We start from the raw sequence: 21,809 nt of genomic DNA on the forward strand, positions 1-21,809 counted from the left end.
AAAACATAATAATGAAATTCTGGGTACCCACAAACCTTTCACGACTCATAAAGAAAAAGAAAAGTGATTCTTATATTCCTTAGATGCTTTCTTGATTTATGTTTGAAAGTTAATCTTGAACGTTGGATGTATGTAATAATGACACGTGTACGGACCGATACAAATGTTCGCCCTTAGATAAGTTCTACTGGTCTGGTCGGTAAGGAATTATATATATACATCTTTTACGCGTAATCTTTGGCAACAAGAAATTGAAGGTTTCATTTCTTCTTCTTCTTTAACGATCAAATTGAAGTCGTCTCTTTAGTCAACGCGGTATAGTTTTCAATTTCTATATATAATCTCACCTACCTCTTCTATCGTGATTGATTGATTATACACACCCACACACACACAGTTTTGATTCTACCCATTATTCTCAACAAAGAAGAACGGAAATGGCGGATCAGGAGATGATCGAAGAAGTCGAAATACACGACCTTACCAAGATTCTCTCTTCGCCGGAGAGAGATTTTCTCATTCGAAACAACGGCGAACAGGTAGCTTCACATTGTTCATTTTGATGTTTATTGTTTATATGATTTTGATTGATTGATCGATCGATCGATCGATCGATGAAGGCTGTTTCATGCTTGGGTTTTCTTAAATTTATTGTTTTTTCATAGTAAACTAACAGATACGACTTGGGTTTCTGCTCAATCCATTTACACCGTCGTCTTGCCCATAATGTGTTTGTAGAAATGCATGCTTAGGATGTTTTCAAATTCTTTGACTTTACAGGTTAAACTTGACAGTTTGAAAGGGAAGAAAGTTGCTTTGTATTTCTCTGCATCATGGTGTGGTCCATGTAAAAGGTTCACTCCAACTTTGGTGGAAGCCTATAATGAGCTGACATCTAAAGGAGATTTTGAGATTGTATTTGTTTCAGCAGATGAAGATGAAGAATCTTTTACAAGTTACTTCTCCAAGATGCCATGGCTTGCAATTCCCTATTCAGATTCTGAAGTTCGTGAGAGCTTGGATTCGGTTTTTGAGGTGAACGGTATACCTTTTCTGGTGTTCATCGATGATACCGGAGAAGTTGTGATGAATGAAGGAGTCGAGTTAATCAAGGAATATGGAGCGGAGGCATATCCTTTCACTGTAGATTCTTTGAATGCGATAAGAGTGGAGGAAGAAGAAGCTAAGAAGAACCAATCTCTGAATTCTCTCTTAGTTTCCAAGTCCAGTGATTTGGTCATTTCATCTGATGGCAAGAAGGTGCGTGCGTGTGTGTCTTCTTCATCGAGCTTGAATGCTTAAATTCTTGATTCTTAGTTTGCTTATTTGTTTCAAATTTCATAAATTCAAGCTGCATCTCTTTTTTACTTGGTGTAGATTCCCGTTTCTTCCCTTCAAGGGAAAATGATTGGCCTATATTTCTCCGACTCTTCATATGGCAGATGCGTCAAGTACACTAAGGAATTAGTGAAAGTGTACAAGGAAATACAGAAAGAGAATGGATCAGAATTCGAGATGATCACAATACCCTTGGACGATGAAGAAGATTCATTCAAAGAAGATCTCAAGAGTCTCCCATGGTTGGCATTGCCTTTCAAGGACAAGAGAGCCGGAAAGCTGGTGAAGTACTTTGAACTCAGCTCTCTTCCCACACTTGTCATCATCGGTCCAGACGGAAATACCCTTCAGCAAGACGTAGCCGACATTGTGGGAGAACACGGTTCCCAAGCCTATCCATTCACGGCGGAAAGGTTCGAACACCTCGAAGAGCTGAAAAGGAAGAAACTCGAATCCCAAACGTTAGAAGAGGTTTTAGTCTCTGAAGGAGGTCTCGATTTCGTAATCGGAAAAGAGGGAGTAAAAGTTCCAATTTCCGACTTAGTCGGGAAGACCATCCTTCTCTACTTCTCCGCACATTGGTGTCCTCCTTGTCGCGCTTTTCTCCCTAAGCTGACAGAGGTTTACAACCAAATAAAGGAGAAAGATGCAGAATTCGAGCTGATTTTCGTCTCTAGCGATCGCGATCAAGCCTCTTTCGACGACTACTTCGCGACTATGCCTTGGCTGGCTTTACCATTCGGGGACGAGAGGAAGGAGGGGCTTTCGCGCCTGTTTAAGGTGCAGGGGATTCCGACTCTTGTGGCACTTGGGAAGACTGGGAGGACTGTTTCGACGGAGGTAAGGGAGATGGTGATGTCGCATGGAGCGAAAGCGTATCCGTTTGATGAGGAGAAGAGGAAGGAGATAGAGAAGGAGTTGGATGATTTGGTGAAGGGGTTGCCCGTGAAAGTTAAGGTGGAGAGTCATGAACATGAGCTGGTGTTGGCGAAACGGAAGAATTTCTGTTGCGATGAATGTGACGGACCTGGGGAAGTTTGGTCTTATTATTGCGATGATTGCGATTTTGACCTTCATCCTAAATGTGCTTTGAAAGAAGAAGAGAAAGTTGCCGAAGAAGAAGGTAAGGAGGAGGAGGAGAAGGATGGTGCTGGTGGTCCTAAAGAAGGATGGGTTTGTGATGGTGAGGTTTGCCAGAGGGCAGCCTAAAGGAATGAAGGAATGAACTGATTTCAAATTATCCAGTTTGTTTGTTTGTTTGTTTCTTTTCTTGTTTGGACTTTGATTTGGAGTGTTTTAATGTTGTTTTCTACAATGGCTGGCGTTTGTCTAATCTGTTGAGATGAGACTTGAAACAGTATCCTGGTGTTTAATAATAATATATTATTTATGCTGAATTTTTGTCATTATTTTTTCTTTTTTACCTAAATACATGATACATATAGTTTGAGCCATTTCTCAATGTCAAAACCCAAGCTGACTAAAGTATGCAATTTAAAAAATAAAAGAAAAAAAATGAAGTGATACCATGTTCTGCAACGTCTTCTTGATAGTTGATATATTTTTTTTAAATGTCACAATTTAGAGTTGTTTATTATTAATATTATAAAAAAATAATAATAATGTTTTATCGATTTCAAATACAGTTAACTTACTATGATACATATTTATAAACAACTAAAAAATTAATGTTATTAAAATTATAAAAAAAAAGATTTTGTCTTTAAATATATCATTAACTTATTATAACATTTATAAATAAATAAAAGATTAATATTATTAATTTTACCGAATTTTAGCGAATTAAGAATTTTGACTATCGATCCTCTGAAATTCGATGATCAAAATTTTTTTTTCGCTGAAATTTGATAGTTAAATTAGTGACATGGGGAAATTTGACGAAATGACCTTGCAAACTTACTTATTTGACCTGGTGGAATTTTATAATTTTTTTTGCGCTCGTGGTGTTCTATTTTTTTTTATACGATTTTGCCCTTGTCGCGAAACGCTAAGTCACTTAGCGTTTCGCGAAGTGGATTAGAGGTTTGTATAAATACCCAAATAATTTCATTTCCCTAAATTTTTTTCTCTCTCTTCCTCCAATTCTCTCCTTCACTCACGGTGGCCGGCGACGACGGCGGCCGGCGGCGACGACATCTCCGTTTCCTCCAATATCCATACAAATCAAACCCGATCAGAGCTCTTCTAACCTAACTAATTCATTTATGTTTATCTATTGCCGATTTCTAACCCTAGATCTATTTTGCATGCAGGTTTCTTATACTATTTGAACGGCGTCGAGGTAGATCTTCATTCTAACAGTTATGTTCTTGTTTACATTTTCTTCATTTCAAAAACTTTTTCATATTTCCTTTATTTCCATCATTTTCTCCGTTTTGGTTGATTCTTATTTCTTAAATGGTTCATATTGGTTCATGTTTGAGCATTTCGTTAGGTTATTATTTGTTATATGTTCATATTTGCAGAAAATCTCTGTCTGATAAGAGCGTATGTGTTTCCGTTTCAGATCTGCTTACCGTTTCGCTACGGACTTACCGTTTCGCTACGGACTTACCGTTTCGCTACGGACTTACCGTTTCGCTAAGTATACCTCGCGATTCGCTAAGTATCAAGATTTTTTGTTATTTATAGTTAATCATGAACTTCATTTGACAAGGTATTTACATCACTTCATGGTTATAAAGAGAACATGTGTTAACAAAACAAACCTTCTAATTTTACATTGGAAACATTTAGATTCTTCAGAAAATGCCTTTGAAGAATCTATCATTGACCTCCAGATAAGCAAAGATTGGCTGACTTTGATTTCGTTAGTCGTTAAGCTAAAGAAATAAATTTCAAACAATTTTCTCTTATCTGGAGTTCAACGATCGCTTCTTCAAAGACTTTTTCTGAAGAATCTAAATGTTTCCATGTAAAATTATAGGGTTTGTTTTGCTAACACATGTTCTTTTCAAAACCATGACTTTGTTGTTGATACCTTGTCAAACGAGATAGATTACCTATGAAACCAATAAAAAATTTTGTACTTGACGATTCGCTAAGTACTACGAGCTCCAGCTAGGAGAATGGTTTGAATTCGATTTCGTTATTAAAATATAGTAGCGAAAACGTATTCAAACCATCTTCTCTTAGTTGGAGCTCGTTGACCTCTCGATTCGCTAAGTCCCTCCCGATTCGCTAAGTCCCTCCCGATTCGCTAAGTCCCTCCCGATTCGCTAAGTGCCTCCCGTTTCGCTAAGTCCCTTCCGTTTCGCTAAGTGCCTCCCGATTCGCTAAGTGCCTCCCGACTCGCTACGGAAGTTGAAGAGACGCGCGTACTCACACGCGCTAGACCTTATATATTCAAAAAATTCAGAACATTTCATTTCAACCGCCCGACTCTCTCTCTCTAACCCATTTTCTCTTCACTGAATCTTGTCAAGCCCGATCATTTCTGCTTTCTTCTCGTTCGTCATTAAGGTTAGTTCATTATCATTTTCTGCTTTTTTGTTCATTGGTGGTTTTTGCATGTTAGTGTAATGTTAAGTGTTTCTGTTCAGTATATATTTTTTTGCCAGTAGGGTTTCTGTTCAGTATATTTTTGTTGCCATTAGGGTTTCATCAGGGTTTCGCTAGGTACCTTCCGATTCGGTAAGTACCTTCCGATTCGGTAAGGACCTAGCGATTCGCTAAATACCTAGTTGTGGTCGATCATTTTCTGGTTTTTTGCTTTTGGTCTTTGCATGTTAAGTTTAAGTGTTTGTTTCAGATTTTTTGTTTAGGGTTTTTGCATGTTAAGTTTATTGTTTCCGATTCGGTAATGCTGTCTTATGTTCAGTTAACGGTTTCGCTCGGTACCTCTCGATTCGCTAAGTGCCTCCCGATTCGCTAAGTGCCTAGCGATTCGCTAAGTGCCTCCCGATTCGCTAAGTACTTAGCGAATCGGGAGGCACTTAGAGAATCGCTAGGTTCCTCCCGATTCGCTAAATTCTTACGTTTGTATGTGTTTGTTCTAACATTTTTGATGATGTTGTTTCCTTTTGTAGATGGCAGAAACAACTGTTACTGAGTTTCCCGGTCGGATTTCGTGGAAAAGTGCCCTCACCCTGAAGAAGATTGTGAATAAGTTCGAGGAAATGGATCTTCTAGAGAGTGTGTACAATACCCAGTTCAGATCATTATTCACAGCCCCCCTCTTGCAGTTCTCAGGAAGTATTGTACATCAAATGTTGATGAGGAGGTTAAGCTCAAACTCTAAGGAGATAACTTTCATGGTGAATGGGCAAAAGCTTGTATTTGGTATGAAGGAGTATGCGTTAGTTACCGGCCTATGTTTCGGCGTTTATCCTGAGTTGGACCAAGAAAAATTGCGCTGTTGTCCACCTCTCTCGTTTAAATACTTTAAAGGGAGCATGAGTGTGAAAATGTGCGACTTCGAGAAGGCTTTTTTCAAATGCAAAGACAAGGAAGATGCATTCAAGATGGGGCTGGTATGCCTGATTTGCCAGTACCTATTCACATTTGACCCAAAAAGAGTTATATTTCCAAAAATACTCAACATGGTGGAAGACAAGGACACTTTCCTCCAATATCCATGGGGGAAGGTCACCTTTAGAGCCACCCTCAAGGGTTTAAACAAGAACATGAAACATCTCTGTACCTCATTTTTTGACAAGAAGGAGAAGGCTGAACAACCTTATGCTCCTTTTGCATATAACATCTATGGGTTCGCATTGGCACTTCAAGTGTGGACGTATGAGGTCATCGAAAACTTTATCCCTAAATTCGCCAGAAGGAATCAGATTAATGACCCTCTACGCCCAAGGTTGTTACTCTATCATTCCAACAGGAAAAACACATCGATGGAGGTAAAGACTGCCCTAGAGACCACGGATGTGACTGAGATGGAAGAGTCCTCCATGGAGAAGAGGTTATACAGTGGTGATGTATTTGAGCAAATCGACGAGACAGCTGATGATTTTTTTGAGGGATTTACTGATGGGAAGGTAATAAAAGATGATTTTGATGAAGATGATGAAAGTGAAGATGAAGAAGTTACTCTGATTCCCCCCAAACCTGCCACGAGGAATAGAAAGGCTGATGCTACTCTTAAAGAAGCAGCCAACTTGAAGAAGAAGCTTGCTTATGAATCGATTCCGGCCCGCATTCTTACTCCCCCATCCGCGACCTCAAGTCCTCGAGCTGACACACCTTCTCCTCGGGCTGACACACCTTCTCCTCGGGCTCCAACACCTACTGTTGGATGTGATTTTAATGAGATGAAGGAGGAGCTGAAAATAGAGTTGAAAGAGGAGATGAAAAAGATGAAAACAGAGCTCATCAAAGAGCTAAAAATCACAATCCAAGAAACTCAACAAACTCACGTTGAGTCGTTCAAGAAGATGGTTTTTAATATGTCCACACAGTTGTTAGAAAAATCCAACAAAAGGATGTCCATATTATTAACCAGATTAGATGATATGGAGGATAATATAAAGAAGAAGAAGAGTAAGAAGAAGGATTCTAAGAAGGCTGTGAAGGTCGAAGAGGAAAAGAATACTGAGGTATGGAGATATTTTACATTTCATTTCGTTAAGTACATATCTGATCTGACCAGTACCTATTTTGCAGGTTAAGGATTGTAAGAAGGATGTCGAAGTTGAGAAGAGCAAGGTTGAACAGGAGGAGGAGAAGAAAGAGGTATTCTGCGAACTTTTCGTTTCGCAAAGTAGTTTCCGTTTCGCTAAGTTAGTATTTTTCGTTTCGCAAAGTAGTTTCCGTTTCGCTAAGTTAGTATTTTTCGTTTCGCAAAGTAGTTTCCGTTTCGCTAAGTTAGTATTTTTCGTTTCGCAAAGTAGTTTCCGTTTCGCTAATTATTTGTTGTCGATTCGCTAAGTAGTTTCCGTTTCGCTAATTATTTGTTGTCGATTCGCTAAGTGTGAATTTTGTCTATTTTGTAGGAGATGATAGCGATGCAGGAGACTGTGGGGGATGATGAGAAGGTGAATGATGGGACTGATGGGAAAGACGATGTAATGGAGGACAATGAGAAGGTGGAGGAAGAACAAAAAGAGGACGTTGAGAAGGTGGAGGACGCACAGAAGGTGAAGACCGATGAGAAGGTGGATGATGATGAAAAGATGGATGAGAAGGTCGATGATGAAGAGAAGGTGGAGGATGAAAGAAAAGACAACGATGAGAAGGTAGATGATGATGAGAAGGTGGAGGATGAACGAAAAGACAACGATGCGAAGGTGGAGGACGTAAAGATAGAGGTTGAGGCTAAATTGGAGGACGGTGAGAAGCTGGATGGTGTGGCTAGGGTGGATGATGTGGAGGTTGATCTGAAACTGAAGGATTTGAAAGTGAAGGTGAAGGATGAGAAGACTGTGGGGGATGTGAAGGCAAATGATGACAATGATGACAATGACGATTTCCAGTTATACAATACTCCTCCTAAAGGAAATTATGGGAGGAGAGTGAGGAAGCCGAAAAAAGATGACTCGTACACCAACCCTTCCTTGTCAAAAATGCCCAAGACAAAGGATCCTATGAAAGTGAATCACCTTCAAAAATTTGATGATGAGCTACTTCATAAAGTTAAGGCGTGGTTGGATGATCCAAAAACCGATAATTCGACAACGGATTTACATACGGTTCAAGCAAAGAAGGAAGTGTTGGTTAGAGTTGTAACAAGGCTTACATGGATTGAAGACACGGTAAGTCGTTCAAATCAATTCATTAATCTTCGTTTCGCAAAGTACTATTCGTTTCGCAAAGTACTTTTCGTTTCGCAAAGTAGTTTCCGTTTCGCAAAGTACTCTTCGTTTCGCAAAGTACTCTTCGTTTCGCAAAGTACTCTTCGTTTCGCTAAGTACTTAGTCAATGTTGTTTGATATGTACTCAATGTATGTTGTATGCTCCCATTGTGCAGGAAATGGATGCATTCTGCCATCTTCTTCGGAAAAGGATTTCCTGCTATCCCAAGACATATAAAAATACACATGCGGCAATTGGGGATTGCGTATTGTCGGATAGAATCAGGCGACTGCACAGGGATTTTATTAAGGATCCTGCCAAATTTCCAGTCGACGAATTCAAAGACTATTATATGGGCGCACCACATAGATATATGCCAGAATGGTCAACAATTGACGATGTCTACATGCTAGTGAACATTAACCAGAAACACTGGATTTTGTGTGTAGCACGTCTTCAAAAGTACCGCATTGAAGTGTACGACTGTGATGCCTATCTTTATAAGAATCTGAATCCTTATTTGAAACCCTTCTGCGACATGATTCCAATTATATTCGCCAAAACAATCACTCCCGGTGAGAGGGTAAGGTATCCTAATTTCAACTTCGAAGGCCCCATCCAACCAATGACTTACAAACGGTTTCCACACCCCAAAGTGAAAACCGCTGCTGCTAAGGTTGGAGAAGTCCCACGGGCAACAGAGAGCGGGGACTGTGGGGTCTTCACGCTAATGTACATGGAACACTTGACCGCTAATCAACCCGTGCACAATGTGACCTCAGAAAACATGGGGTTTTTTAGGCAGAAGATGGCGGTCCGGTTATTCCATCAGATTATGGAACCTTAAACACTATTTTGTGTAAAAGTGATAACTTATTTTGATGTATTGTAAACCTTGATGAATATTTTGGAAGTTGGATGATGTATTGTAAATTATTTTGTGTAAATTGATGTATTGTAAATTGACCCTTCAACCTACAAAAAAGATAAGTTAGTAGCCTTCGTTTCGCCAAGTACTCTTCGTTTCGCCCAGTACTCTTCGTTTCGCCAAGTACTTTTCGTTTCGCTAAGTTAGCACTTTTCGATTCGCTAAGTCCCTCCCGATTCGCTAAGTCCCTCCCGATTCGCTAAGTCCCTCGCAATTCGCTAAGTGCCTCCCGTTTCGCTAAGTGCCTCCCGTTTCGCTAAGTTAATACTCATCGTTTCCCTACTCATATACTACTACTACTAGAACATACAACATAAACATTAAACCTGAATTAACACATTAAACCTGAATTAACAACATACCAGTACCATAGTTCAATTAACAACATATATTACAACATAGTATCTATCAAGCTAAAGGTTCATATTGTTGAGATGATGAGTCATGCTGCTTAGATGATGAGTCATGCTGATTAGATGATGAAGCTCGTGCAGTAGATGGTGCAGGCATAACTGCTTTGCATGTTGCCCTATTATGTCCAAGCCCACCACATGAGCTGCATCGTCTCGGGATCTTACGGACCTCACCCTGGGATGACCTACGCTTTGTTTGTGGTCTGCCTTTCTTAACCTTCACATTTGGTTTAAGACACGAACGTTGCTTGATATATTCGGGAACATCCCAATTTTCTTCATCACCGGGAGGATAACATGTCTCGGCATATGAATTTATCCAACACTCAGTTGTGTAATACCTGTGTAACACAACAGAATTATTAATTGGTTAAACAGAATGAACACGTGAGCTAGATATTAATACCTTGAACAAAAGTCATAAGAAACCAAATTCCGACTACGGGCAGCAGCCATTGCATGCGTACAAGGAAGTCCCGAAACTTCGAATACTCTACAAGTGCAGTTCATGTCTTTCAAATTGACTTTGAAATGGGACTGATTGTCATGCACATAAAACTCGAATCGGTTAAGGGATTGGACTGTATAGAATCTGGCCTTCTCGAATCCCTCACGTAACACCTTCTCATAATTTGGAGATAAAACTTCTTCGTGATTAGACGCTCTTTCTCTTCTATCGTTAAACCATTGTTGTATTGTGAATCTTAAATACTCAGCCATTTCTGAAATGGGATACTTTCTGGCTTCCCTGCTCTGACTATTGAAACTCTCGGCATAATTGCTTGTCAGTTGATTGTATCGCTTACCGGGAAAAAATGCTCTACTCCATCTTGGGAACCCAATTTCTTCCAAATAGGCAGCAATCCGGTGATCTTTAACCTTGATTTTCTCAAACCAACGATTAAATTCGTGGACAGTGTATGCCCTTGAAGCCGAGTCAAACTCCGCATGACACTTATCACTTTTGAATTTGGCCACAATATTCATCTTTATGTGATATGTGCACGCACCGTGGTCTGCTTCTGGGAAAACAGCACACAAGGCATTAGCGATGCTTGGGTGTCTGTCGGATACGAAGACGAGATCATCAACTAATCCAATTGCGTCTCTCAGTTTTTGCATGAAATAAGTCCAGGAGTTATTATTCTCTGAATCAACAACGCCGAATGCGACAGGATATAGTTGCTCATTCGCATCCAATGCAATAGCCACCAATAATTGACCACCCACCTTGTGCTTAAGAAAACTAGCATCAACACATAATACAGGACGGCAAAAGGATTTGAAACCCCTAATTGAGAGGCCTAGGGACATGAACATATACTTGAAGTGACCAAGCTCGTCTGTCTGTATGTCGGTTATGGTACCAGGATTACACTTCTCCAACATGTAAAGGTATGATGGCAGTATTCCATAAGAATCCTCTACCGTCCCTCGCACCGCTATTAAAGCATTTTCCCTTGCCCTCCATGCCTTATTATAAGTCAAAAATATCCCATAAGTTGTCTGCATGTCTTCAATTATTTTCTTAGGCAAGTGGTTATGATGATGGTCCATGTACTTGCTCTTCACGCACTGCCCAATAACCCATGCTGGTGTTTGCATTTTTTTCTTGGGCCTCGACAAAGTTGAGCATGAGTGTTGATGCTCAAATGTCCGGATCTCAAACATCTCAGAAAACTTACCTTTCACAGCCCGCAAACTCCACTTGCATGTTTCATCCAAACATTTGAGTTCCCAAAGATTTTTTCTTGACTTCTCCACTTTGAATTCAAAATGATTGGCCATCGCATATTTATATAGAGCAAGTTGAAGTTCTTTTTTATTTTCAAAGAACGAACCAACTTCCAATACGGTTTCACTAGTTAATGCCATCGCAAATGTGGGGTCTGGCGGTGATGTGTCTGTCGGGTCTGTCGATGGTGTACCCATTGAAGATCGTCTTGCACTAGATGGTGTAACCATTGATGATCTTCTTGCACTTGTTGGTGTACCATTTGATGCCTTTCTTGCACTAGTTGGTGTACCCAATGATGATCTTCTTGCACTTGGTTGTATAGGTATTGATGCTTTTTCACCACTATTAACATGCAAGTCCTGAGTAAGTGGGATGTGGGGCAAAGAGGTTTCTCCGGCTTCATTTTGACTTTCAACAAAGAATTCCAAGGGTACAACAGGTGGAACAAATTTCTGAGTAAGTTGTGGTGGTAGTATACTTTCTTGAGTTGGGTATGTAAGTAGTGGTATCTTTTCTTTAGTAAACGATGACTTCTCCACTACAGATACACACAATGGTGACACTGTTCGACCCAAAATCAAGCGTGATAGATATGTGTTCAAATCCCCATCATTATCAATAAAAACAGGTTTCGGATTTCTGATATTCGGAATATCATACTTCACTTGGAGCACTAAATCGTATGTTGATATCTGGAGATTAAGTCTATCGTAGAGTATATCAAGTAATTCAGCATAACGAGTATTTTGGGGTAGATCAAATGTTTTGATTGAAGATGCATCAAAATACAGTGTTCCATCAGCATCAAGTTTCCACTCTCCATTATAGAAAACGAAAACTTCAGCTGCAATATAAAAACATGATTTGATTTAGAGACGGATAATTAATACTTCGCGAATCGCTATGAACTTAGCGAAACGGGAAGGCCTTCGCGAATCGTTAGGCACTTAGCGAAACGAGAAGTCCTTCGCGAATCGCTGGGCACTTAGCGAAACGGGAAGTAAACCCTAATCAATCTCAGAAAACGAACATCAATAAAACATGCTTCAAATAGACGTACCTATTGGAACAGTGCTCGTGCACGTCGTCGAGCTCATAGTGGATTTCGTACGAACTTCTCCGCCGAGATCTCCGACGAGATCGCCGCCGCCGCCGCCGGAGTTTAGAGAGAAGGAGGAGAAGAGCGGGAAGAGAGAGAAGGAGAAGAAAAAAATGAAAAAAAAGTACACCAGGTTATATTAAATAGTAAGGGCAATTTGGACATTTCACATGTCGTCACTTCGCGAAACGCTAAGTGACTTAGCGTTTCGCGACAAGGGCAAAATCGTCCAAAAAAAATAAAATCACCACGAGCGCAATAAAATTATCACTTTACCATCAGATCAAATAACCTCATCTTTGAGGTTATTTGATCAAATTTCCCGTGACATGAGTATTTTATTTATAAATTTATAAATGTCATGTAAATAATAAGTTAAGCAACGTTTGAAACCATTAAAATCAAATATTGTTGTATAACTTTAACAATAAATAATCCTAAATTTTGAAGCTTGCAAAAAAAAAATTAAAATTAAAATTGGCACAAATAACTATTAAAAATAGGCCTAAATAGCATATGTGGTTAGAACTTTGGACGTTTTTACTATATGAGACTCGAACTTTGATTTGAGTCATATTAAGCTCCAACTATCAAACTTGTGACTATTTGAAGCTTTTTACTAAATAGATATTTCCGTTAGATTTTAATTGACGCGGCATTTTTTTTTAAATGATATGCCATTTGGAATTTGTTTTATATATCATTTTATTTATAAGACGTTTAAAAAAAAAATTACAAACCCTCGCACTTCATCTCCTCTCCTTGCCGACAAATCTTTTCCTCTTCATTTCTTTTTCATTTTCTCCAAATTATCACTTGCCATATTCAAATAAAGAAGACAATAAAGTTGTTACTGTTGCTGAGGCTTCAATGGCCAGAATAAGGAGGTTAACAATTGCTCAGTATATGTGGTATCACCATACAGTGGACGATTTGATAGTAAGAAAATTTTATAAATCTAGACAAAAGAAAGTCTACAACAGTCATGGAAAATGACTATGAATGAAAAGACCAAAAACTCTTGATATAAAAGAGTATGATATAATTTGTATAATGTATGTATTCTGCGAATTCACCTTCAAATGTCGGAATATTGGTCGAGAATGTATTGGAATTGATTATTTGAAAAAGACAAAGAACTTTGTCGCATGGAGAGATGAAGTAATATATTTTTTTAAACGTCCAAAAAAAAAGTTGGAACACCTTATAACTCAAATCAAAGTTATCCTAATATGATAATTAGGCCATTAAAAATAATAAACAAATGATTAACTTCCGCCCAAATTAAATAAGGTATAGTTGAAATTGTTGTTTATCTTAGCAGGAAGATGAAAATCTTGAGAAAGTGAAACAAATTTTATAATGTAGCTCAAGTCTAATAATATTTTAGAAATCAATAAAATTATTAGTCACAAAATATGAACAATGACATATATATATAAAATATGTTGTTTTAAGTAGGACAGTGAGGATTAATTAAGATTACAATAGAATTAGCCTCAGTTACTGTTATAACCTAGCATACAACAATAAATGTTTTCAAGGAGATATATATATGTATTACAGTTCCTCTATTTAATAAAACCATTACATTTGATTTGTCCTTTAAAGAAGAAAAAAGAAGGTTTGCAATAAAATAAAAACCACACAATATCAACCTCTGAAGGTAAGGTAATAATAATAAATCCGAAAACATGGGGAATAAAAACAAGACTAGATAAAAAGCCACCTGCATCCAGAACACCAACTCTCACCACAATGTTTCATCATACTTCATACTCTTCATGCCTGCCAACCAAAATAATTAACATATTATAAATCAACTTAAATCAAATAAGCATTCAATCATTTAGATGAAAGTGATATATTGTGTTGGGCCTCGACATAGGGTGAGAATGCGATGATCTATCTAACATATAGACGGCCCTAAGTGAAGTGTTCTAGCACCATGGAAAAGGGTTATATCAGTAAATGGTAATAGAAGCCACATCGAAAACTCACCTTGCTAGCAATGTTGTTTGAAAGCCAATCAAGTCCTTCGTACAATCCCTCTCCAGAGGTGGCACATGTGCTCTGGATATACCTTTAAAACAAAGGGTCAATAAAAAAAATATTAGTCGAAAGAATACACCACATGAAGCGTAGTCATAATAGAAATGCCGGAAATTGAGAGTCTTACCAGTGGCGTTGTCTCAGGGAATGAAGACCAAGCTTGTCTGTGATTTCTGCAGCATTCATTGCATTGGGAAGATCTTGTTTGTTGGCAAACACAAGCAACACAGCATCTCGAAGCTCATCCTAGACCCACAATAAGTCAATTATTTATCTCAAATCACTGTTATCATTGCAGCAAATGAAACAAAACTAAAGAAACAAATTGTCAGCTAAACTACCTCATTCAGCATGCGATGCAACTCATCCCTTGCTTCAGTAACTCTATCTCTGTCGTTGCTATCCACCACGAAGATCAAACCTTGAGTGTTTTGGAAATAATGCCTCCACAATGGACGAATCTGCATAGCAAATGAAAAGAAATCTTTTTGTCAATGATCTATCTAAACGAGTATTATAGCAGGCAGGCAGGCAGGATTGAGTAATTCATGAGTAGCCATATGTATACACTTTACCTTGTCTTGACCCCCAACATCCCACACAGTGAAACTGATGTTCTTGTACTCAACAGTTTCTACATTAAATCCTGCAATAGAAATCTTCACAATTTAAACAATACTACTCCAATAATGAACTAATAACCATAACTTAACAAATAAAAAAGAAACAAAAGTCAATTCACATTCATATCACTCGATAAACTTACCAATGGTTGGAATAGTGGTCACAATCTCTCCAAGCTTAAGCTTGTACAAGATAGTTGTCTTACCAGCCGCATCCAAACCTACCATAAGGATACGCATCTCTTTCTTGGCAAATAGCCGACTGAAGAGCTTGGTGAATGTCAATCCCATCTTGCAAAGGCTTTATAAACCCCTAGACATAGAAATACAACAAATAAGCAGATTCATTAGTAACTAGATCAGGTTCATAATAGGTTAACTAGTATCTATATGAATCATATAAGTCCAAACAAATCTTACTATCTACCAGAATCATAAAGAAAGACAATCATGCTAATTTGTTATTTCACATCATATCACTGCTGGTTAGATCAACTGCAAAACGTGTTTAGACTAAATAGATCTGATTGTTCCAAAATATTCTACATCATCGCATAGATAACATAGATAACGGTAAGCAATAAACACAGTGGATCGAAATGAATCGACGCCATTTCATCGTATCAGGATAGAACAGACAAGGTTTTGTAACCTAAATCTGATTCAGATAGCATAAAATCTAGATTGAATACTTCAAACAAACAAGAACTGTGAGCGGAAACATAAGATGTAATCTGAATCGTGATCGGACAGATAAATCTGAATAATGGCGCGTAAAATTGGCAATGAAGAACTCAGATAGATCAAATCAGTAGCTATGTATAAGGATCAAGAACTAATCAAAGGAAAAAGACGTATAAAAATGGAGATCGAGCATACCTGCAGGCAGATTTAGCAGAGGGATCTAGTATCGTATGAGGAAGATGAAGATGAGAGAGAAAGTTAAGCAGCCTGAGAACAACGCAAAATGAGAGAGAGGGCGCTGGGAGAAATAATAAAGACGATCCCGTTTACATCGTGACTATTAAATTACCATCATCTTTCGTCTTAATAACGAAATTACCCCTCGATTTTCTCATACACAGACGAGATCTTTTGTCTTGATTTTTTTATTTAATTATTATTTTTTTGGCTGAAATCTGAGTCTTGATTTCATTTTGAAAGTTTAAATGCTTTATGCTTTGTGTCGTTTGGATCTATATACAACTTAAAAGTCTAAAACTATCCCCCATCTTTTTTTATATTTAAAAATTCTTGGGATTAGTTAAATATTTAAATTTTATAATCTTATAATTATAGTGTGATTAAGTAACCTTAAACTAGTAAAAAAAATAATTTACTAATTTATAAATAATTTGAATTTTATGAATTTAAATATATATATATATATATATTTATAAATTAAAAAATATTGGCTCAAGTCCTGAATCTAATTTGAAAAAAAAACAATTTTTTTATATTTTGTTTAAGTATTAATTTAAATAAAATAATTATTTAATATATATTAACAAATTTAATAATATTTGAACGTTCAACATTTTTTTATCTTCATTTTTTTTATTCAAATAAATTAATTTATGTATTAATTTTAATAATTCAAACAAAATTAAACAATATTTTACTATGTCTAGTTCATTATATCACTAAATTCATTAATTAAAATATTATAATATTCTTTATTTTAAATTATTATTATTTTATTTTATTTTATATATATATATATATATATATATATATTAATACATTTTAAATTTTTTTATCAAAAATAATCCTTCCCTCTTCAAAATCATTGATCATCATTTTTTTCTCCCCTCTGCAAAATTATTGTCCATCATTTTTTTCCCTCTAGGTTATTTAAATAACTCAAAACCACCTCTTAACTAAATTATTAATTTTCTGATTTGTTATAAGTAATATTAATAAATTTTATTAAAAACACTTTATTTTAATCTAAACAAAATTTACTCACAAACCATGTTGTTTAAGAATTTTTATTGAGTTTAAAAAATATATATTATTTGATATAATTCAACATCAAAAGAGTCCAATTAAAATTGAATGCAAAGGAAGAAAAAGGCATAAAAACTTGAACAAAAAAGAAAAGCTGCCCATATTTCCATTTTAGCCATTTGGCTAACCATTATTACATTATGGATGTCACGACTCACAACTCACAACAGATCTGAGAACATTATAAATGTTTTATTCAAACAAAAGGCATAACTGAAATAAACCCAAAAAACAAAATAAAAAGAACAGGTCATTGAAAAATCAAGGAAGACGAGGGAATCTGGAGAAATCTGGTTGTTTGTGTTCGACAAAAGATTTCCTTCCTTCGTTTCCTTCCTCGGTACCATAAAACATCAGCGTACAATTCCCTCCAAGCTCCTGCTCAAATTTAAAGAAACCGCGCAAATATGCTTAGCTAGATTGACATTTATTATAAATATCCAATATGTTTTTTTAATTTTACCTGAATACCAGCATGCCCATCGTCTGCAGCATTAATCGCAGATTTGATCACTCTAATTGCAGTTGGGCTGTTCCTGTTTATCTCTCGGCACCACTTAACAGTTTCCTCCTCAAGCTTGTCCAGCTAAAATATGACCAAATTAAATAAGCATAACCTTAATTGTAACATTCATTCATTCATTCATACAAGATCATCTTATCTTACAGGGACAACAATGTTGACAAGCCCCATCTTGTCTGCTTCAGCTGCATTATAGAACCTTGCCATGTACCACATTTCACGAGCCTTTTTTGGTCCAACCTATATCATTAAGATATATAAATACCATTTTAGGTACCAATACAAAAAAAACTAAACATAAAAATCAATCTCATGCTATATCGATAACATACCAAACGGGACATTATGGTACTTCCATAACCAGCATCAAAGCTTCCAACCTGAAATGAGCAGACATTATATATATATAATAGTCATGTTTTAAGGAACAATAAGAGGATAAATAGTTCACCTTTGGTCCAGTCTGACCAAAAACAGCATTCTCTGCTGCAATTGTAAGATCAGCACACATGTGCAATATATGTCCACCACCAATAGCATAGCCAGCAACCTGGGACCAAACAAATTAAGATAGAACACAATATAATATCAGATTGAGCCCATTTAAATTAGGATAAAGTTGATGATTGATGGCTGTTACCATAGCAATGATGGGCTTTGGGCATCGTTTCATTTGAATCTACATTAGGGAAAATCGCAAACATCTTTAGTCTAATTACTCAATATTACACAGATAAATAGAAGACTTGATCAATTGTGTTAATTGGTTGTTCTGACCTGAAAATCAAGAACATTGAGACGGCCAAAATTGTCATAATCCGAATACCCATCTTTGCCTCTCATTTTCTGATCTCCACCACTGCAAAATGCATCATTTCCCTGCAATAGAAATTACACCGGTGCATGTTTCAGACTAATACGCTAAACTAAACTGACATTCAAGAACTCGAGGATTGAATTCAAGGTAATTTGAAATAAGGTATGCATATTTATAACGGCACCCACCAAGTTTTGATTAAGAGACCAAAATATCACGGATTCGATTTAATTAGTTCTCCCAAAAATTTAAAACAGTACAGGAATGCAGCAGGTCTGAATTAAACTATTCCTATTGTAGATCATATGTACAAGTGTGCAAACAGTTAATAGTTATACCTTGCCAGTCAAAATGATGGCTCCAATGGAAATATCATCTCTAGCATCGTTCAACGCTCGAGTGAGCTCCTTAATAGTTTGAGGACGGAAAGCATTCCTCCTCTCTGGCCTGTTGATTGTAAGCTGCAAAACCAAAAGAAGAAACATTAACAATTAAAAGTTGAAAAACAATTAGTGTCAAATGTTGGATAGCTGACCTTGGCAATGCCTTCTCCTTGAGATTTCTCGTAGATGATGTCGGTCCATGGCTTACCTGACTCATCAACAGGGATATTCTTCCAGACAGGCTTGTGAGTAGGAACTTCACCATGAACACGATTGTAGCTGTCGTTTGTAAAGGAAATGCAGTTTTGTCGATCAAGTGAACCTTCAGTTGTCGGGGCCAACTGGAAGGAGACTAGATGGTTGGTGATGGATGCCAATCTTCTTTGAGCAGAGTCCATGGCAGGCAGCAGAACTTGATCAGGAAGACTGGATAGTTGTGAGAGAGAGAGAGAAATGATCGCAAATTTGGCGGTTGATTTATTGAACCTTGGGAAGTGAGATTTATTTATATAATTAGGAATTGGGATAGTGTAACTGTCTTTCGTGATTAATCCGAATTTCAACCTAAATTATTTTATTAGATTAAATTTAGTTAGGTGTATAATCACCTCCTTAACGTCTCATGAAATGTTGTTTTAAAGATAATATATTAAAAAAAAATTAATATAAAATTTGAGTTACTAACTTATTAAGGAATGATATAACTTAAATGACCATAAACACGATAAATAATAACATAGAGTGGAAATTTAATGTTAGCTGTCTGGAATTGGAATGAAGGCACCTGATTATATCATTGGTGAAATTCTTTATATATCAAGTGACAATTTTTTTTTTTTTTTTTTTTTTTTTTTTTTTTGTAAATGTTCATAAAAAAAATTGTTTAAAATGTTATTATTTTCCTTGTGGAAATTAGTTTAATTTGGAATCTACATGTATAAATGTTATATTTAAAAAAATAATAAAATAAAATTTTAAAAACGTTTTAAATGGAAGCAGATGATCATAACGGGTTGTTATGTTAATTTTTTTTTTTTCAAAAAATAAAAATAAATAATTGTGTCATTTAATTTAATTTAATATACAATAACTAAATTTAAATAAAATAATTAAAAATTATAATTTAATTATTTTACTAATCATCATGTTTTTGCTAAAAGTTAATTGAATTATTAATAAATATATTATTTATATATTTATAAAATAAAATAATATATATAATTAAAAAGGTTTAATTACAGAATACATTTTTTTTTATTTATGAAATAAATGGTTTATTTACTGTATCAAAATTTTAAAAAATAAAATAATAATAATCAAAAAGGTTAACTAAGGGAGGGGTTATAATATGTTCGGATCTTATTTACTTAAATATTTTAGAATCAATTTATATGATGAAAATGTCCAAACATTGTGATATAAAAAAAGGAGATACAATAGAGAGTTACTTAATTGAAATATTTGTGAATTAAATATTGTAATTTATTTGAGATTACGATAATATCTATCAAACAATAGTGATTGTTTTTCGTTCATTCGTCGTAGCAGTCGGAGGAAAAAATTTGACCGAACTTGTGTGGATCATTTAGAGGAACACTTGAGTCTCTTATCTCTTTTGGTAAAGACATGACTAAATTAGTTTACCTATTAACATGTATTTTCTTTTTGAGGAAGGATAAACTCAACGAAAATTTCAGCGAAAGTAAGTCTATGAATTCGACGTAGCCTGTCACGTTGTTCCCACGTCCCGAAACGCTCATTTTAGGATCATAATTTTTTTTTTCCGAAATGACCATTTCGAGACATTTTTAATTTTTACGTACATTTCAAAATATTTTTTATTTTTTTCTCTCATACACGTGTATTTCAAGAAATTTTTAAAATTTTCTTTTCTACCAACAAGAAAACTTATAATTATATATTTAAATAAACAAGTTTTATGGATTTGAAAGATAGGTGGCTTAGACAAGCCCAGATCCGCTATTCAAGTTTGGTTGTACCCAACTCTCCTCAAATATTTTATTCAATTCTATCATTTCCCACATGGGTAATGCCTTTCTGTAGCCTCTTTAGTTTTTAATTGTTAAAAGTGTTTCTTTTGTCATTTTAATTATCTTTCAGAAATTTTCTATATATGTGTCATTATCAAAAGTATATAGAATAAACCTTTCTCTTTTAAATTATAATGAATTTTCGAAATTGGTTAAAACATAAAGAAACGAGAATTAAAAACAACTATATATATTATTTCCTCTAATCTCTTCTAAACAGATCTACAATGCATCCAGCCTATGTAACAATGTTGTCCACTCGATATTCATCGAGTCATGTCTATGAGAATTCTAATCGGTATATCTTATTATCGAATGAAAGGCAAAGGACATAAATTAAATTACATTACATGAAACAAAGGAGTACATATCAATTTCAGAGTAGTACAATTCTTAAGGAAAAAATGTTCAATTTTTATAATATAGTCTCAAAAGAGACATTGACACATTTAAGAGAAATGATTGAGGGAGAGAATTACTTTGACACAAATTTTTTCTCTTTTTTTCTTTTTCCTCACTCTTTATTCTTTTTCTAGTGTGTGATTCTTTTTCCAAACATGTGATGTGGTGACAATCATTCCCTTCATCACTCTCTCTCCCAAATTACTTTTCCCTATCATTCCTCTGACATTTACTTATCTAATCGGTTGATAATGAATTTACAATATTATAATTATAGAAAATTTATGATACACAATCTTATTATAAGAAAAAATATAATATTAAATAAAAGAAAATTATATATTTTGATTTAAAGAAATAAGATTAACATAATTTTGTTATATTAATATAACTAAAAAAATATTGTGACAATATTTTGAAAGCTTTTAACTCACCAAGGTAGTCAAGTGCTAAGACCATCTCCAACCCTCAACACCATTTTCAACTCCAAAATGCAGTAAACATCACATCAAATAGTAATTCATCTCCAACCCAAAAACCCATTTCCAAACTCAAAAGAATATTCTCAGAATATTCTTTTTTATACCAACTTTTTAACTTTAATAATATTATCTATATATTTATCAACTTTATAAATTTAATCTCAATCTTTTCTTATTTGTTTATGAAA

The 21,809-nt window shown here is 35.6% G+C and overlaps 4 protein-coding genes across 5 annotated transcripts; 2 read left to right on the forward strand and 2 right to left on the reverse strand.

The window, feature by feature from the left end:
• Positions 1-242: 242 nt before the first annotated feature.
• On the forward strand, positions 243-2,735 carry LOC124922094 (probable nucleoredoxin 1). Of its 2 annotated transcripts, XM_047462821.1 has the most exons (4): positions 243-315; positions 396-539; positions 781-1,260; positions 1,378-2,735. In XM_047462821.1, the coding sequence occupies exons 2-4, from the start codon at positions 438-440 to the stop codon at positions 2,545-2,547; spliced, it is 1,752 nt and encodes a 583-aa protein (XP_047318777.1). In that variant the 5' UTR covers positions 243-315; positions 396-437; the 3' UTR covers positions 2,548-2,735. The 2 variants fall into 2 exon arrangements, with proteins under 2 accessions (XP_047318777.1, XP_047318776.1); XM_047462820.1 differs by lacking the exon at positions 243-315 and having other exon boundaries at positions 342-539.
• A 3,525-nt stretch (positions 2,736-6,260) lies between these two features.
• Positions 6,261-8,947, forward strand: LOC124924734. Its single transcript, XM_047464732.1, has 4 exons — positions 6,261-6,282; positions 6,373-6,599; positions 7,302-8,060; positions 8,276-8,947. Exons 1-4 carry the CDS (start codon positions 6,261-6,263, stop codon positions 8,945-8,947), a joined length of 1,680 nt encoding a protein of 559 aa, XP_047320688.1.
• A 4,865-nt stretch (positions 8,948-13,812) lies between these two features.
• On the reverse strand, positions 13,813-15,986 carry LOC124922095 (ADP-ribosylation factor 1-like). Its single transcript, XM_047462822.1, has 7 exons — positions 15,833-15,986; positions 15,097-15,266; positions 14,906-14,976; positions 14,672-14,791; positions 14,458-14,576; positions 14,280-14,361; positions 13,813-14,066 (listed from the first exon to the last, which is right to left on the reverse strand). The coding sequence occupies exons 2-7, from the start codon at positions 15,242-15,244 to the stop codon at positions 14,061-14,063; spliced, it is 546 nt and encodes a 181-aa protein (XP_047318778.1). The 5' UTR covers positions 15,245-15,266; positions 15,833-15,986; the 3' UTR covers positions 13,813-14,060.
• A 1,059-nt stretch (positions 15,987-17,045) lies between these two features.
• Positions 17,046-19,133, reverse strand: LOC124921311 (1,4-dihydroxy-2-naphthoyl-CoA synthase, peroxisomal-like). Its single transcript, XM_047461948.1, has 9 exons — positions 18,839-19,133; positions 18,642-18,764; positions 18,264-18,365; positions 18,127-18,165; positions 17,938-18,036; positions 17,819-17,866; positions 17,631-17,726; positions 17,427-17,549; positions 17,046-17,341 (listed from the first exon to the last, which is right to left on the reverse strand). The coding sequence occupies exons 1-9, from the start codon at positions 19,082-19,084 to the stop codon at positions 17,225-17,227; spliced, it is 993 nt and encodes a 330-aa protein (XP_047317904.1). The 5' UTR covers positions 19,085-19,133; the 3' UTR covers positions 17,046-17,224.
• Positions 19,134-21,809: the final 2,676 nt, after the last annotated feature.

Source organism: Impatiens glandulifera, chromosome 1 (genome assembly GCF_907164915.1).
Source record: "Impatiens glandulifera chromosome 1, dImpGla2.1, whole genome shotgun sequence".
NCBI classification, from domain to species: Eukaryota; Viridiplantae; Streptophyta; class Magnoliopsida; order Ericales; family Balsaminaceae; genus Impatiens; species Impatiens glandulifera.

Bases quoted from the DNA above. Each gene is read 5' to 3' on its own strand.
- LOC124924734 (XM_047464732.1), top strand. From the start codon at position 6,261: ATGGAGAAGAGGTTATACAGTG. The intron at 6,600-7,301 runs GTTGGATGTGAT...TCTATTTTGTAG, and splicing joins CTCGGGCTCCAACACCTACT to GAGATGATAGCGATGCAGGA. The intron at 8,061-8,275 runs GTAAGTCGTTCA...CCCATTGTGCAG, and splicing joins TTACATGGATTGAAGACACG to GAAATGGATGCATTCTGCCA.
- LOC124922094 (XM_047462821.1), top strand. From the start codon at position 438: ATGGCGGATCAGGAGATGATCGAAGAAGTCGAAATACACGACCTTACC. The intron at 540-780 runs GTAGCTTCACAT...TTGACTTTACAG, and splicing joins TTCGAAACAACGGCGAACAG to GTTAAACTTGACAGTTTGAA. The intron at 1,261-1,377 runs GTGCGTGCGTGT...TACTTGGTGTAG, and splicing joins TTTCATCTGATGGCAAGAAG to ATTCCCGTTTCTTCCCTTCA.
- LOC124921311 (XM_047461948.1), bottom strand. From the start codon at position 19,084: ATGGACTCTGCTCAAAGAAGATTGGCATCCATCACCAACCATCTAGTC. The intron at 18,166-18,263 runs GTCAGAACAACC...TCCCTAATGTAG, and splicing joins TCAATGTTCTTGATTTTCAG to ATTCAAATGAAACGATGCCC. The intron at 17,342-17,426 runs GTAAAATTAAAA...AAATTTGAGCAG, and splicing joins ATGGGCATGCTGGTATTCAG to GAGCTTGGAGGGAATTGTAC.
- LOC124922095 (XM_047462822.1), bottom strand. From the start codon at position 15,244: ATGGGATTGACATTCACCAAGCTCTTCAGTCGGCTATTTGCCAAGAAA. The intron at 14,977-15,096 runs GTAAGTTTATCG...TTTCTATTGCAG, and splicing joins GACCACTATTCCAACCATTG to GATTTAATGTAGAAACTGTT. The intron at 14,792-14,905 runs GTAAAGTGTATA...TTTGCTATGCAG, and splicing joins ATGTTGGGGGTCAAGACAAG to ATTCGTCCATTGTGGAGGCA.